Here is a 15,772-nt window from a genome sequence, read left to right as displayed (position 1 = left end):
ATGGGCAGCGGGGGGGTTCGCTTCACGACAGGCGCAGCATGGGGGAGATGGCAGCGGTGGGTGAGGTTGAAGGCGTCGTTATCGCTTGCCGTGTGGTATCTGGTATCGTGGGAGATATGGCTGCAACGGGAAGGGGGGATCGCCGTCGACGAGGAAGGAGCGGACAGTGCACCAGGGGAGAGGGAGGCAGCGGGTCGACCAGCGTGCGTCGGTGCGTTCACTCGGAATACGGCAGGCAGGAAACGTGCGGCGACCTTGAAGCAGCGTCGCGGGTGGGAGGAGCAGAGATATGAAGAGTTGTGAAGGAGCTCGCGCGCAGCACTGCACGCACGCCAGGCCCATGCCGCCTGGTGGACACGGTCTGTGTGGAAGCTGAGAGTTCGGAGCTAGGGTCAATCGTCGGGCCCGCTAGGCCGTTCGCAGCCATGTCCCTGCAACTTCGTACCGGCTCGTCGCTCTGAGTCGAGCGTAGCTGTAAGACGTCCCTGATCTTCATCGCTTTTCACTCGCCCATTCGCTTCCACTAACTCACGTCCATCATCATTGTTACAGCGCCATTGCCCTTGCCCTTCCATATCATCAATGCAGCGTCTGTTCCCATCCTCTTCCATACCCCCACCACGTACATACGCTGTACACGCACCTCCCTTGACGCCGCTGAAGGCCCGCTAGATTGATTGCCGCGTGCCTGGCAGGTCGTCAAGTTACCTCGCAACAGGTTAGCAGCCTCGCAGGTCTAGAGCCGTGCGGCGCGACTGGAGTTTGGCTCATCTTGGCTGTTGAGTCGCTAAGCCTCCTCAGGCTAAAGCGCGCATTAAACATACGCTGCATCCAATCTTTGAGCCGCCAGATGCACGCGGAGCACCTGGCCGAGAGCCTTGGTCGCAGCTTGTCTGTCATGCACCAACGCGCGACTTGCTGTTCTCGGTGCCACCTTCAACAGCGAAGCATTGGAGAAGGCGAACTTTTTTTTTCTTGTTTTGTGCCCACGCTTTAGCAACCCCGGCCTTGCCGGTCGTTGAGACCGTTCTATCGAAACGCATGGCCTACCACAGAGGCAAACGTCGCGACTGTGCCTCTCGATCGAGCGTGCAAATCGTCGATATAGCAGCGTTGTTACTCTGTAGGCGTCCCGAATGCCCACTGTTACCCTGATAAACTAGCGGCGTGTGAAACCGCTATAGCATCTACCCGAGCGGCGCAGCAAACACAGAGGCGAAATCTATGCACTCATCCGGAACACACATACGAAAGCAGATACGCCTATACGCCCACGCGACGAACATACGATCTGGAGACGGGAGGGCAAGCTGAGATTAGATAACGCACGAATTATGTGTACCGCAAAAAGGGTTCTGAAGCCCGCGCACGTGCGTTCCGCCCCAGCCAACACCGCGCTAATGCAAACTGCGGGCAAGCATCGCCTGTCCTACACAGCTCCTGTTCCTAGGGACCTATGGAACTATGATGCTGTCAAATGCGCGATGCGCGCCATAGTACCAACGCCCCAGACCGGCCCAGTTGTGTCACATGGTCGCCCACCGTCCGCGCTTGTAATGGCCGTCTGGACCCAGCCCGGCGTTTGTGTAGACTCGTCGATAGACTCTCCGACAGTTTTTCAAGCCTCCAATACTTTGTCGCCAAGGTTATTTGTATTGAGCTGAAAAGCAGCCAGCCCTATGAATTACTACTTTTTGCTTATCGCACCCGTCTCTAATGCTGCCCGATCAGAAATGCCGCGCCAACGCCATGCCATGCCATGCGCAACCATCAGTCTGCGCGTTTGCTTGCTTCCTTAGCAAGAGCAGCCGCATCATTAGCCTACGTTCTGGGCCGTGTACCCGCCTGCGCCCAATCAAAACTCCTGTTCCCAAGCTTCTAGTTTGCGCCAGCGATTTCTTCCCTCTTGATACCGGATCTGTCGCACATGCCCTTGAAGATTCCGCCTTGGTCGTACAGATTTAGCGGCGAGTCGAGCTCTGCAATCAGCCCAGCGTCCATGACGCAAATCCTATCGTAGTTGATAACTGCCGGATGTCAGTAAGAAGTCGGCGCGCGGCATGCAGCAATGCACTTACTGGTCTTTAGTCGATGGGCGATGCACAGAAGCGTCTTGCCCTTGAAGCCATCCACGATCTGTTGGTAAATGTTAGCTCATGCATTCAACAGTACTGCTTAATGACGCAAGGCTTACCGTTTGTTGAATCTTCGCATCTGTCTCAAAGTCGACCGAGCTGGTAGCTTCGTCACAGACGATAATCTGAGATCCGCGGACGAGCGCGCGAGCCAAAGCCATCAACTGCCTTTGGCCGAGAGAGAAGTTGAGACCCTCCTCCTCAACCACACTGTCGAGATGTATGCGGCCAGAGTGATCGTCCATGGTCTGCTCGTTCGAAACAAGATCAGCTTGTCGCAGAGCAGACCAGAGCTCCAGGTCGGAATGTTCGTGGAAAGGATCCAAGTTGGACCGAATCGTTCCCTTAAAGAGCGTGGGGTCCTGCGGGATGATAGCCAGCTTGGAGCGTAAATCGTGAAGGCCAATCTTGCCAATGTCCACACCGTCGATGACAATCGAGCCACCTGACAGCTCTTGCAGTCGGAACAACGCCGACATGATGGACGATTTACCCGCTCCAGTACGGCCAACTACACCAATGCGCTCACCAGCGCGGACGTGCATGCTCAACCCCTTGAGCACCAGAGGTAGCCCATCGCGGTATCGCATCTCCACATTGTCGAAGACAATCTCGCCATGCTCGGGCCAAGTTGGTCGTACTTCACCCATGTGCAGGGGCGCTTCTTCTTCGAGCTGACTTCCGTAGTGATGAATACGCTCGGTCGAGTTCATGTTGTTCTCGACCTCAGCGAGCTGGCGAACCGTAAATTGGATCATCTGCACAATAGTGAGAATGTACGAGAGGACCAGACCAGCAATACTAGGATCGACGGAGAAACGGCTCGTGACGACGAGAATACCAGTTGTGAAGACGAGTAGGATACCAACAATGTCCAGACGGACACTCAGCCAGCGTTGATTGGCAAAGGTGAGGTAGTAGGCGCTGTTCATATCGTCGACAGCGTCGCGAACGGACTTCGAGAACTGATTTTGGAGACCGTATGCGCGAATAGTCGCGGTACCCATGACAGCCTCGCCGAAGCGCGAGAACACCGTACTACGAAGAACAGCTTCGTGACGTTTGACCTCGCGAGCAGAAGAACGGTAAAACGCAGCCGAGAACATGAACATGATGAACAGAGGACCCAGCGCGATGGCGTAATAGTAGTAGTACGAGATGATGAGGATGAAGACACTGTCCATACACGTTAGCTCAAACCCTTCAACCTCGTGTTCCGAGTAACTTACGATATAATCATAGCAAGCGTCAAAAAGTACATGCGCATCGCATCCGTAATGGTATTATCCATGACATCGATATCCTTGCTGAAACGATTCGTAATGCGTCCCAGCGGCGTAGTATCGAAAAAGGACATGGGCGCGCGCAGCACACGGGTAATAGCGCGGTGCAACATGACTTTACCAGCCCGGGTACCGAAGATGGAGACCGAGAAGGAGAAGAAGAACATGAAGAGGGCTTGGCTGAAGCCAAAGGCTGCGTATGCGCCGATGTAGGCGCCCTCGGAGTAGCCAAATTTGTCAGAGGTCCAGTAGGATAGCCAGAGGGAGGTGACGATGTTGGCGCCTTGGGAGAGGACGAGGAGGATGAAAACGAGGGGGCCGACCCAGATTCCGCCGCCGGCTTTGATGTATTCAATCCAGACTTCCCAGCTGACGCTCTTGGTTGCGCGCTCTTCTGTCTGCATAAGGGCTGCCTGCTTCTTCTGTTTCCGTTGCTTCTTTGTGCTCTTGACTTCTGCTTCGACCTCGTCCGCGTTGACTTCTTCTTGCTCTTCCTTCTCCTCTTCCTTGGCAGTCGTGCTCATGACTTGCACGAAGTCGGCGTTCTGGGCCATGAGGTTGTCGAATGTGTCGACGGCTTTGACTTCTCCCTGGTCTACCCAGATGATTCTGTCGCAGCGGCTGAGGACGTGGAGCTGATGGGTAGCAAGGATGCGGCACTTGTCTTTGAGTAGACCGCAGATGGCGTTGTCCATGATGTGGCGACCGACGTGTGCATCGACAGCGCTCAAAGGATCGTCCATGAGGATGATGTCTGCGTTGAAGTAGATGGCTCGAGCAATATTCATTCGCTGCTTCTGACCACCAGAAACGGTAATACCGCGCTCTCCAATCTCGGTCGCGTCGTTGTGCGGTAACATGTCCAGGTCGGGGCGGAGGGCGCAGGCGTCCACAACTTGGTCGTACCATTTCTTGTTGAACTCTTTGCCGAAGATGATGTTCTCTCGTACCGTAGCATTTTGGATCCAGGCGTATTGCGGGCAGAAAGCACGCGAAGCACCAAAGACGACTTCGCCGCTGGTTTTGCGCATGTCTCCTGCAAGGGCCGCAAGCAGCGAACTCTTTCCAGATCCCACACCTCCGATGATAGCCACAAGCTCGTTTCGTCCAATGTTTAGGTCCAATCCTTTGATCTCGAAGGGTTTCTCCTCTTCCACAATGGTCGCATCTGAAGGTGTAGTCTCTCCACTGTTTTGGACCAGCTTTGCGTTCGCCTTGCTCTCCCTTTTCTCTTTCTTGGTTTCTGGCTTCTTTCCTGGTGGCCCGCCGGCACCGTCTTCTGCGTCTTGAGTTGGATGACGCTCCCAAGTGAAGTTTGCACCCTTCAGTGTAACAGCATCTTTGGCGTCATAATCCCATTTCCCGTTCTCTTCAGCCTCTTCAGCTAGCAAAAACTCTTGGATACGTTTGACGGAAGCATTCGCGTCGATGACCTGACCGATAACGAGCGGCAAGAAGTTGAGTGGAATACGCATGGAGTTGAACAAAGCGAGCGAGGAGAAAATCGGCGCGGGATCGAGATTGCTGTTGACCTGGGAATAGGTGATGAACGAGATCATCGAAGCGAAGACGGGCATGGACATTCCGACGGAGAGAACGGCGTTTCGAATCGTGAGCAAAATCTGAATACCGTGAATCTCCTTCTTTCTGATCGTCTGGATGCGCTCCAAGAAGCTGGTCTCCCAGCCGAAGTATTTGACGAAGCGAACACCTTGCAGAATCTCCTGGGTCAAGCTCACACGCTGATCAGTAATCTTGTTGATGGCAACTCTGCGACGGAACAGCGTCTTGACCGCGCGACCAAGCAGGGGCATAGCAATGAGAATGAGGCCAAGACCAGGAAGAGCGCTGTATGTCAAGTTGACAAGAAGCAGAGCAGTCGTAATCAAAATACCAATGGGAGCAGTCCAGATCATGTGGAAGAAACCACTGGCTTGGTCGATACGGTAGGTATCCGTGGACATCAGATTGACGATTCGTCCGTTGCCCCAGCCCTCACCGTCACCTGCCACACCTGCCGCAGTCTTTGGTGATTGTTTCTTCTCTTTCTTCTTCAACATCTTCTTGTACCATTTCACTTGAGCTTCGCTTCCTGGCTTGATATCCGGTGGTGGTGCTTCGAGAACAGCCTCGCCACCTGCTTTGGCTCTCCCCGATAGCTTCATTGCCTTGTTGAAGATGAGAGCAATCAGGACACCTCTGGCCTCTCCACCAATCATCATACCGCGGTACATGAAGTGGTTAGTAGCCAAACTCTGCAGGAACTGCATCGCGGTAATTCCAATGACGAGGCCGATACCCTCGCCAATATCTGGCGCTGGGGCTCCAGTTCGTTGCGCAACGTAAGCGCGAACAGCAAAATTGATCAGATAACGTAAGACGAACGGTGCGACCGCTTGGATGACGGATGCTGACAGCTGACATGTGCCTCCGATGATGAACTCCCACTTGAATGTGTCGAACATGGCACCCAGCAGGGGCCTCTCTTTGCCTTCTGCTCTCCGCCTCTTGAAAGCCTCTTCCAGCTTTGTTGCCAAAACCTCTGCACTCCTATCAGGATTGACCTTCCAGATATCGTTCTTCTCCAACGGCCGCTTGTAGCCCACTCTCATCAAGGGTTGCATCCATTGCCACGAGAGTCGGCTGAAGAAGCCTGCTGTGTATTCGGGGCATACTTTGCGCTCCTTTGGGATCGGTGGTGGATTGTTCTTCAACAAATTCAGGCGTTTGTAAAATGGCTTCTTTTTCCGTATCGATCTTGTCGCATTAGATTCACTGTCGCTGGCTTCCGAGTATGCGCTTGTACTGGATTGCAATCGCGCTAGTCTGCCTCTTGCACTGTGTCCATCTCCAGTTTTTTCCACATCTTTTTCCGTTGGTTCGGTGCGTATTGGCTCGTACTCCGTCGGATTCTCTGCTGCAGCCTGCGGATCCACAAGTCCAAAGTCCTTCTCTTTCTCGTTCTCATCCAACGATGACGTTGATGGCGACTTCACCATGGCGGTGGTTCAGCGGCTGAATGCCGAACGCCGAAGAAGGGTCGCGGTGATCGTGGTGTAGGGCCGAAACAAAGTTTGGCAGCCGATGTCGAACGTCACTGTGAAGTCGCAAGGCTGGGGAGGGTATTAGATGTTAGTGAAAAGAACGACTAACGCCAGGACTCACGAGGCGACATGTTTGCGAGTGGCAGGCAACGACTAGTCTATATGGCCTCGGAGCAGTCATGAAATCAGTGCATGCACCCGCTCAACATTTAGCGCGTGGTCTTTACCGGAGATAAAATTTCGCCAATGAACGGCTTCCGCGAACCGATGCATGTATAATCCGGGGGCTGTTAGCATCAGGAATGTTCGAGTCCCTCGGCACATAATTCGACCCGATGACCCGAAAGGCTTGATATTACTCTTCAGCTGCTCCACGATGCTGCATGTTGGCGAAGCGAGTGTGCCATCAGCAACAGACGTACATCATCCACGCGCAACGACCGTGTCTCTGCTTTGACAGTTCCTTGACAGCTGCTTAGAAATTAACTTCCGCGGATTCGATGTCGTAAAGAGCGTGTGGACACGCAGCCATGATCGGGCAACAGTGGGGCCATCGCTGCATGAAACGATGGCAAAAAGCTTTGGCCCAGACCCGACATGCCGACCTGTGGATTAGTCGTGCCCGTCGCCTGTTTGCACGGACAAAGTTTCCCTTCAGCTGGGCGCACTGCGGCCGGTAACTACAATATTGGCTGAGAAACGGGATTCGGGCATGTGTAAAGGTTGTCCCGTTGTTGTTGACTACCCATCTTGTCGGATGCCCACTTACCGGATCGACAGCTAAGCGACTTCCAAATTGGTAGCATGCATCCGTCATATAGCAATATGATGTGTGTAACCCACAGCGCATGTAGATGCGACCTATCTTGCGAGTGTTAGAGTGCATGTAGCGCACGACATCTGACTGCACTGCGCATGCACATCGGATTACGTGCACTTCAGGCTACACACGTGTGCGTCCATCGGCCAAAAGACTCCGACGTAGTCATGAAGTCCGAAGTGTCGCATCTGATGTGGGAACCTCCTCTTGCTGGAAAAGGCCCGTAAGCAACGTCGGGGGTTATGAAGATCCGAACATGTGTAAGCAAACAAATATGTAAGATGTGTCATGGCCACCGATTACGTCGCGAATCAATCCTGGAACAGACCAAGTAGGAACAGCATGGCGACATCGCTTCACGCTGAGCAAAGCGCCAGCAGTATCGCACCCGTTCTTCGTTACAAGCGTCATGCTTCGCGCATACAATTGAAGTGTGACTGCCACACCCTGGGGAAGGTTGTTCTTGGGCCTCACTCGACAATGAGGCGTCGCACGCCGCAATCAGCACTAAAAACGAACACGAGGGTGAATGCTAATGAAGAGGGGTTGTACATTCAACAGTCACGGTGGCGATATTGAAAGATGCGTGGCCAAGTCAAAAGCGACCGAAGGACAGCAAAATGATACTATTCTTATTGGAAGATCCAATCCGCCGGATGCTTCAGAACCTTCTGAATGCCGGGGTTCGCGCTCGTATCCATGTCCTTGATGGTGGAGCAACGAAGGATGACCTGTTTACAGGTCTACAGCAGTCATAGCTTCAAATCAGTCGTACGGGGTATCGCAAGGAACTGACAATGTTCCTAGTTATCCACTCCTATATGGACGTTCTTCTCCAGCCCAACAGCTGAGGTGAGTACTTCCTTCTCTTTCTCGCCTTTGAGGTTTGGCAGCTCCTCCATAGCCTCCTTGAGAATCGACAAAGCCGATTCAATCTCTTGTTCAGTGATAACAAGCGGTGGCGCGAGGCGAATGATGTTTTGGTGTGTTGGTTTCGCCTGTCCATCAGAGTCAGCACCGTCAACCTCTTTCACATGCATAATCTTGAGGGCTCTTCCTACCAGTAATCCCTTCTCTTTGCAGAGCATACAGAGATCCCACGCGCTGTGTCCGTTTGTCTTGCTTTCGTCGATGACAATGGCGTTCAACAAGCCCTTTCCACGAATGATCTTGATCATGGGGTTGTTGATATTCTTGAGGCCTTCTCGAAACTTGTTGCCTAATGTCTCAGCGCGCTCAACCATGTTCTCTTCTTCGATGAGTTCAAGAGCCCGGATCGCGACGGCAGAGCCGAGAGGGTTGCCGCCGTAAGTTGAACCGTGAGTACCAGGTTCGATAGTAAGCATGACCTCTTTCGAGCCGAGAACGCACGAAACAGGGTACATGCCACCTGAGATAGCCTTGCCCAGCAGGACCAAATCAGGCTTGATGCCACTCCACTCGTGACAGAGCATCTTGCCTGTCCGCGCAATACCCGTTTGAATCTCGTCGCAGATGAGCAGGACGTTGTGCTTATCGCAGAGTGCCCTCACTTCTCGCAGGTAGCTGTCATCTGGCACCACGATACCAGCCTCACCTTGAATGGGCTCGACCAGGAAAGCAGCTAGGTTCTTTCCATGCTTCTCGAATGCTTCCCGCACATCGTCAACATTGTTGTAACGGAGTGGTTTGCCAGTGGCGGGGCACGCGCTTCCAATACCCGGGAGGTAAGGGCCGTAGTTGTCGCGAGACTCGGGGTCGGTAGACATGGTAATGGCGGCAAACTATCCACACGTTAGCTGAGTTTGCAAGATGAGCAAGCATGCGTACTGTCCGTCCGTGGAAGTTCTCTTCTACAGAGAAGACCAGCGCCTCGTTCTGCGGGATACCCTTGACTTTGTATCCCCATTTGCGCGCGACCTTGACGGCTGTCTCAACCGCCTCTGCGCCAGTGTTCATGGGAAGGATCATGTCGAAGCCGAACAGCTTGGTGGCATATTCGGCAAAGCGAGGGAACACATCGTTGTAGAAGGCGCGACTGCTCAGAGTCAACCGCGAGGCTTGCTCAGTGAGGGCCTTGACAAGTTCGGGGTGGCAGTGGCCCTGGTTGACGGCGCTGTAGGCGGAGAGGAAGTCGAGATAGTGCTTGCCCTCGGGGTCCCAAACGCTGCAACCGCTTGCTCTTGAGAAGACTAGTCCACATTAATCACGCATTCCAAGCATGGCCTCAGGGGTGCATACCAATGGGAAGGGGGTGGTAGTTGTGCGCTGCGAAGTCGGCCTCTGTCTTGATGGCATCTTGCGACGACGCCGAGTGGTACTTGGAGGGATCTGGGGTGCCTGTGGGGTGGAAGGAGCGGGCAGTGGGCTTCAGCGTGGTGCTGTTTCCATTTGCCGCAGCTGTGTCATTCTGAATTGCGCCAGGAGCCATGATGGTTGACGGTGCTGATGCTAACGTGGGGTAGTGGGGAAGGGGATCGTTGCTGCTCTGGAGCGTGAGTTGAGGATGCAGGAGACGGAAGCAGCGGCGGCGGGCTTCTTATTTTGTTCCTTGGTTGAGGGTTGTGCCGTGGATCGCCTCCAACTGTACTTAGGAGACAGTCTTCGTAAGAGCAACTGGTGTTATCGCCTCAAGATGCCTTTAGAGGAACGCGACCAACGAGCGCCCTCGGCTGACTGCGGGTTATGCATATAGCGCCGCTGCCATTGGCTCGTGACCGCGGGACGGGCATGGCGCGCTGGATTGCTGCGAACAGCCATGGGAAGGAGTCGCGGAAATGCGCAAACTGCGAGAGGTTGTGTTTGGTTATGAGGTTTGGTGATGATGATAGGCATGGCGCGTGTTGCCGGTAAAAGTTACCTGTTCGTCGTCGTGTCTCGACGCGTTGCGCCATTTTCCCGCCTGCTCGAGCAATCACAGCAACGCAAGCTCCGACACCACCATTACGACATCGGCTGCGATAGCCTTTATTTGTGTCGTAGTGCGATAGCCTTGACAGTTACGAGTGTGCGCCGGCCGCCTGGGAGTTTTTAACTTCACTCTTGTATGCATCGCGCACTTGTCGCAGAGTGCAGGTGGGGGACTGCCCAAATCGGAACTGGCGTCGTAGCTAAAGCCTGGAATACTGCCCATACGGCAACGATAGCCATCACAAAAGTCAGCGTTGCGAATAGAAACATCCAGTCGCATGTCTTCATATACGTTCAGTCGTACACTAGCCCTATTTGCTACATTCCAACCATTACGAATTACGAGTCCATCCAGCTTCTCCCCGTACACCACAATGTCTACCAAACTACCATTGAACAAGACTTCCCCGGTCCACTGGATCCTCGACTGGGACGGCACCACCACCAAAAAAGATACTCTAGACACCCTCGTCAACATATCCGCTGCCACAAAACCCAACTTTCCCACTCAAGACTACTGGAACCGTGTGTCAAAAGCCTACATGGACGACTACACGGCTACGCTGGCCCAACTCGCTCCTAATGGCACACTACCCAGCACAGTCTCGGCAGAGAAACAACTCCTAGCCCAAATGAGAGCTGTGGAACAACGAAGTCTTGATCGCGTATCTTCATCCTGTATTTTTGCTGGCTTGACAAGAGATGCGATCGACGCCGGCGCAAAACAAGCTGTACATTCACGTGCTGTAGAATTGCGAACTGGATTCGAGGGTTTCTTCAGACATATCCAGCACGACCGCAAGAAGGATGGATTCATGCTTCTCAGTGTCAACTGGTCTCGCACATTTATCCAGTCTTGCCTAGCTACAGCAGGTATCGTTGATGTACCTACCACGTCAATATTGGCGAATGAGCTTGATAACATTGAGGCTGGAGAGCCGTCGAGCGGTAAAATCGTTACGACTACCCCTAATGAGGCAGGTCTCATAATGTCAAGCGGTGACAAAATCAAAACAATGGGGCGCATGCAGTTAGCGGGCCAAAAGGTGTACGTGGGAGATAGTTGGACAGACATCGAATGCCTGCTCGCAGCCGACCTGGGGATTTGCATCCGAGACGAACCCATGGGAAGTTCGCAGAAGAAACTTGCAGAATCGTTGACAAGACTGGGTGTATCATGTCGGCATTTAAAAGACTACAAAGAGGCTGATGAGTGGAGAGTTGTATGGGCGAGGGACTTTGCGGAGATTCAAGATTGGATTGCCAGCAAGTCAACCTAGACTTGCAGTACAAACGAATACTACCAGTGTAAATACATCCCATGTTTCAACTCCAGACGCGCGCGCTATGGAAAAAGTTCGCCTAAGCCTCCGTTTCAACACCCGCTCCGTCCCTCTCATGATGATGGAACATGTGTCCAACCTTCTTCTTTCCACGATCACCGACGTGCTTCATCCACGCCAAAGTCCGTGGGCCCTTCCATTGCATAATGCCCCTGTTTGTACGATGTAGAGCGTGTGCGTTCTCCTTATATTCCTTTATCTTGCTGATAGGACCGCTGGTGCCATCCGTACTCAGCTTTGAGTCGATCCGTTTGCCGCCATCCTGGAGGAAGTCTGGTATGAATTTTTTCTTATCGGGATTGTCCCCGTCGTCCTCAGAATCCGAGCTGTTGGTGGATGAGCTGTCATTGTCGGTCTCTTTGTTGTCGTTGATACCGGGCTTGTCGGAGCTTTCCGAGTCATCCCATTCGGTCCACTCATGGTCATTGGTAACATCGAGGACTTCCATGACGTTGGAAATGTGCTTATCTCCCTTTGCGAGCTTCTCGTGATATCCTGATAGGCCGGACCAGAACGTCAATGTTACTTCGATCTCGCCCAGTTTCTCACCATACGTGTCAAGCACGTTGTTCTCTGCACGCTTCAAGTCGCCATTCCAGATAGGGACGCGTACTGTCTGTTCCTCATTGTCGGGAATATCCTTGAGCCACAGGATACCGAAACCAGGAGTGTGGTCTCGGAAGGTAGCATCTTGTCTGAATTCGAATACCAATGGTGCGCTGTAGCGGGCCCGCACAGGTAAGCGGATGCATTTGTCCTTCCTTGAAGTCCAGACAGTCGAACCATCCTCCGAGCGGACCTTGCCGTCTCGCCCTCGCGAGTGTAACTTTGCACGTTCCAGTGGCGTGCGAACCTTGAGCCGAAGAGGTTTTAGATGTTCTGGAACATCAATAGCCTTGATAGAGGGTTTGATGTCCACAGTTCCATAATCCCAACCAAGCATGCTGCGTGGTAATTCCACTTGCACACTTCGAAAAACCATGGAGATTCTCACACGGCCGTATCCAACACCCCCAGCGAGTGGGAACATGTGATTGATCTGACTGCGCTTTTGAAACACCCTTTCCAAAGGCAGGTACACAATTCCAAGCAAGGCGTCGTCTTCGTGTATGCGAGCATCTCGAACGGCAACATGTATTTCAGTGTTGCGAACATCTCGGATGAAGCGCTCGCAGCCAGCATTGAAGAACGGCTTCGAGTTCTTTGGCTTGGTACGTGTCTTGAAGATCTTCTTGTGGTTGAGAATGATGGTGCAGTATGCAGAAGGTAAACCATCGCCTTCTTCCTCTTCGTCAGTTGCCTCCGCATTCGCAGAGTCCTTCTGCTTGTTCAAGGTTTCCAATTCCAAGCCGGTAATTTGGTGGATCTGGATGCTGAGTATACCCGAAGGATAGTCTTCGGAGGGTGGAGACGCAATGATGAGCTGGTCTTGCCGACTCTTGAACTCTTCGGACTTTTGCTGTTCTACTTCGTCTTGATGGTCTTCACTTGCCTCTCGAAGTTTGTTCTCTGCCTCCTTGTACATTTTCTTCTTCAGTTGGTCTATATTCTTGACGTCGGGATCCTCTTCTTGCATAGCGAGCTGATCATTAGTGATTCGGGTTTTCGAGAAGTAACCCAGGCTCCAGCTCAGCTTTCCCGGCATATCATCTCCGCGCTTGAGGGCTCTGAAACCATCCTCGCGATCGTGCATCTTGCCGTTGGTATCGTCGCTCTTCATCAACTCTTTGAGGTCCACCTCGATACGTCCCAAATCGTCATCGGCAGTTGAGCGGTCAGAATCCCATAACTGTAGCCGTAGTTTTTCATCTACATTCAACTGGTCAAAGGTGACGCAGATGAAGCAGTGTTCATCCCAATGTGGGTTCATGTTGTCCTGGAGAACACGTGTCGACCAAAGCGGCTTTCCGAACTTGGCCCAACCCACGCTCACGTAGGGATCTGCAGAGCCACCAAAAGGACCGATCTTGGTATCACCCCGTTTGAAGTCGAACGCATACTTGATGCGTACCATGATGACGCCCTGTGCAAGTGTATCCTTTTTGAAGTCGTCGCCCATCATCATGTCTTTGAGGTCCAAGGTCAAAGACTTAGGCGCGACATACTCAGCCAGTGCTGCATCCATGGATGACTGCACGAAACTGGAGATTAAAGGCACGTCCATAAGGTTGGGACCCTTCTTTATAAGCGGCACACACGACAGTGTGACCTTTGGCTGACCCATGAAGGACATGGTACAAATGGAGAAGAACGGAGGATCAGGGCACAGTTGCAGACGGAAGCGCATGACACCAACTATGCCCGCAAGGTCGACCCAAACAGCTAAAACACGTAAGTAGCTGAGTGTCGATTGGGAAAGGTAGACTTACGTATTTTTAAGTTACCTGGCATGTAGAATGCCAAGAGTATGTGGGCATGCTTGGCGCGTGACTTGATGCCCTTCCCGGTTGATGGCCTGTATGCGAATGCAAGTTCCACGTTTACAAAGTCTCCGTCTTCGGCTTCCATGTCGTCTTGTTGTGGACCGTCCTCCTGGCCGTCGCCATCATCATCACTCGTCTCGACAGTCCGATCGCCTTTCTCTTCGTCCGGAGACTTCAAGTTTCCGTCTGAGCCCACTGATCTGGCAGCCCCGCCCGTTGGAAGCCAGCGAACACCGAGAATACGAAGGGCTTCACTACCTTGACCAAGGTCTTCGACTGCCACCATGCGGACCATACTCGGAAGAGAGGCTTGCATAACATCCTACACAAATTAGTTTTTATGCTTGATTAAGTGTCGACTACGTACCTCAAGCGTATCTGAGATGCTGGTGAAGAGATCCGGGTTAATCAACGGCCATATTGAAGCCATCAACGAGTTCAGCCACTGTGTGCTTTCCGCAGTTTCGGTCTTGGCCAACCTCTGGCCCCTTTGTCGCTCCGCCTGCCAAACCTCGGCATCCCACACATTCTTGATCTTGTTCTCTGACCACTGTCGCATGAAGAGGATAATGGCCGTGGAGACGAGTGCCATGACACTGAGTTCAGCGGCCTTCCATAGCTGTCTCCCCCAGCCCGTCGCATGACGCGTTGGCCAAAATAATGTGTTGACCAGCATCAAGCTAACTGCCGCTGCTCCCACGCCGACAGTCACAGCCTGCATGTAGACAGTTGTAATTTCGCCTCGTGTCCTGTCAAATGACGGAGGTGGAAACAAGGCTTGCATACCCGTATGTGAGTCCTGCGATTCCTGCCCTTCGTTTTCGAGATGTTCGTCGTTCTTGTTGATGGCGTCTTTACCGGTCATTGTGCGTGGGTCGGACCCTGCGGGGGCTGGGTTCTTTGCGGTGCTCTTCAGCTCTCGGTCGGTATAGTCGTGGATCTTGATGGGTAGATGGGTGATGGGATCTGTGACTTCGCGATCTGCACCGTCGGCTTTGAACTTCTTCATGTCCTTTCGAGCCTGCTTGGGATCTGATGACGTTAAGCCGTCCTCTGTAGTATCCTGGAGTCCATCTTCGCTGCCCTGGTCTTTGGACAGATTCTGCTCTTTCTGTTCGGGTGTGTTCTTTCCGGCGTGGTCGTCCGCAATTTGCTCGTCTTGCTCGATGTTCTTATTCCTGACTGGGTACGGCCCATTGCCGTCGTTGTCCAGCTCCACGTCTCTTCCATGTCTGAAGACGTTGACGGCGTCGCCCAGCCGGTCGCGTGTGCTCGGTTCGCTACTGCCATCTGGATTGCCGTACTCGTCTTGTCTCCTTTGCTTCTCTTCCCTGTATTTCTGGACCGTAGGTATCGGGTTATGGGCATTATGTGGGCGTCGGTAGTCCCTACGCCGGGCCTCTACGTCCTCGACACCGGACATGATGGAGCAGTGCAGACTGGTACGTGGCGGCGGTGGTGAAGGTCGTTCGCTGAGTGGTGAGGGGCTGACCCGGCCAATTAGTGGTTGGGGGTAGCGTAAAGTCGTGAATTCATTAGTCGTGTGAGATCATGAGTCGTGGGAGGGCTTGCGAAACCTGTCGCATTGGGAGTGGAAACAGGAAAAGCGCTAATACAGGGAATGTTCTGCTCTGATCGCAATTGACGTAGGTACAAGCAAGGGACATGGGAAAAGCCCGTCCTGTAAGCTCCACTTAGCGCGCTGGCCTTGTATCACCTGCATTTGCAGCGCCGAGGATCCGGGATGAAGAACAGCACCGTGCATGATGGGACTGTATGCCTTCTAGCGCTGACGTCACAGCTGCCCGCAGTTACGCGTTCGTCAGGCCACTGCC

General features: G+C 53.1%; 4 protein-coding genes across 4 annotated transcripts; 1 reads left to right on the top strand and 3 right to left on the bottom strand.

Annotated features, from left to right (window-relative positions):
- Positions 1-1,878: 1,878 nt before the first annotated feature.
- Positions 1,879-6,417, bottom strand: BKA58DRAFT_318719 (P-loop containing nucleoside triphosphate hydrolase protein; the record flags this gene model as incomplete). Its single annotated transcript, XM_046167685.1, has 4 exons — positions 1,879-2,027; positions 2,079-2,136; positions 2,195-3,311; positions 3,365-6,417. The coding sequence occupies 4 exons, from the start codon at positions 6,415-6,417 to the stop codon at positions 1,879-1,881; spliced, it is 4,377 nt and encodes a 1,458-aa protein (XP_046023544.1).
- A 1,556-nt stretch (positions 6,418-7,973) lies between these two features.
- On the bottom strand, positions 7,974-9,791 carry BKA58DRAFT_213852 (pyridoxal phosphate-dependent transferase). Its single transcript, XM_046166096.1, has 3 exons — positions 9,503-9,791; positions 9,092-9,453; positions 7,974-9,045 (listed from the first exon to the last, which is right to left on the bottom strand). The coding sequence occupies exons 1-3, from the start codon at positions 9,690-9,692 to the stop codon at positions 8,086-8,088; spliced, it is 1,512 nt and encodes a 503-aa protein (XP_046023543.1). The 5' UTR covers positions 9,693-9,791; the 3' UTR covers positions 7,974-8,085.
- Positions 9,792-10,545: 754 nt separating this feature from the next.
- Positions 10,546-11,451, top strand: BKA58DRAFT_319877 (uncharacterized protein; the record flags this gene model as incomplete). The annotated part of the gene is made up of 1 exon (XM_046167741.1): positions 10,546-11,451. The coding sequence occupies one exon, from the start codon at positions 10,546-10,548 to the stop codon at positions 11,449-11,451; it is 906 nt and encodes a 301-aa protein (XP_046023542.1).
- Positions 11,452-11,492: 41 nt separating this feature from the next.
- BKA58DRAFT_213862 (meiotically up-regulated gene 190 protein) lies at positions 11,493-15,637 on the bottom strand. Its single transcript, XM_046166097.1, has 3 exons — positions 14,305-15,637; positions 13,884-14,259; positions 11,493-13,836 (listed from the first exon to the last, which is right to left on the bottom strand). Exons 1-3 carry the CDS (start codon positions 15,358-15,360, stop codon positions 11,534-11,536), a joined length of 3,735 nt encoding a protein of 1,244 aa, XP_046023541.1. The 5' UTR covers positions 15,361-15,637; the 3' UTR covers positions 11,493-11,533.
- Positions 15,638-15,772: the final 135 nt, after the last annotated feature.

Source organism: Alternaria rosae (genome assembly GCF_020736505.1).
Source record: "Alternaria rosae strain MPI-PUGE-AT-0040 chromosome Unknown BKA58scaffold_7, whole genome shotgun sequence".
NCBI classification, from domain to species: domain Eukaryota; kingdom Fungi; phylum Ascomycota; class Dothideomycetes; order Pleosporales; family Pleosporaceae; genus Alternaria; species Alternaria rosae.
The sequence above is the reverse complement of the archived record's forward strand: the minus strand, read 5'-3'. Positions and strand labels throughout refer to the sequence as shown.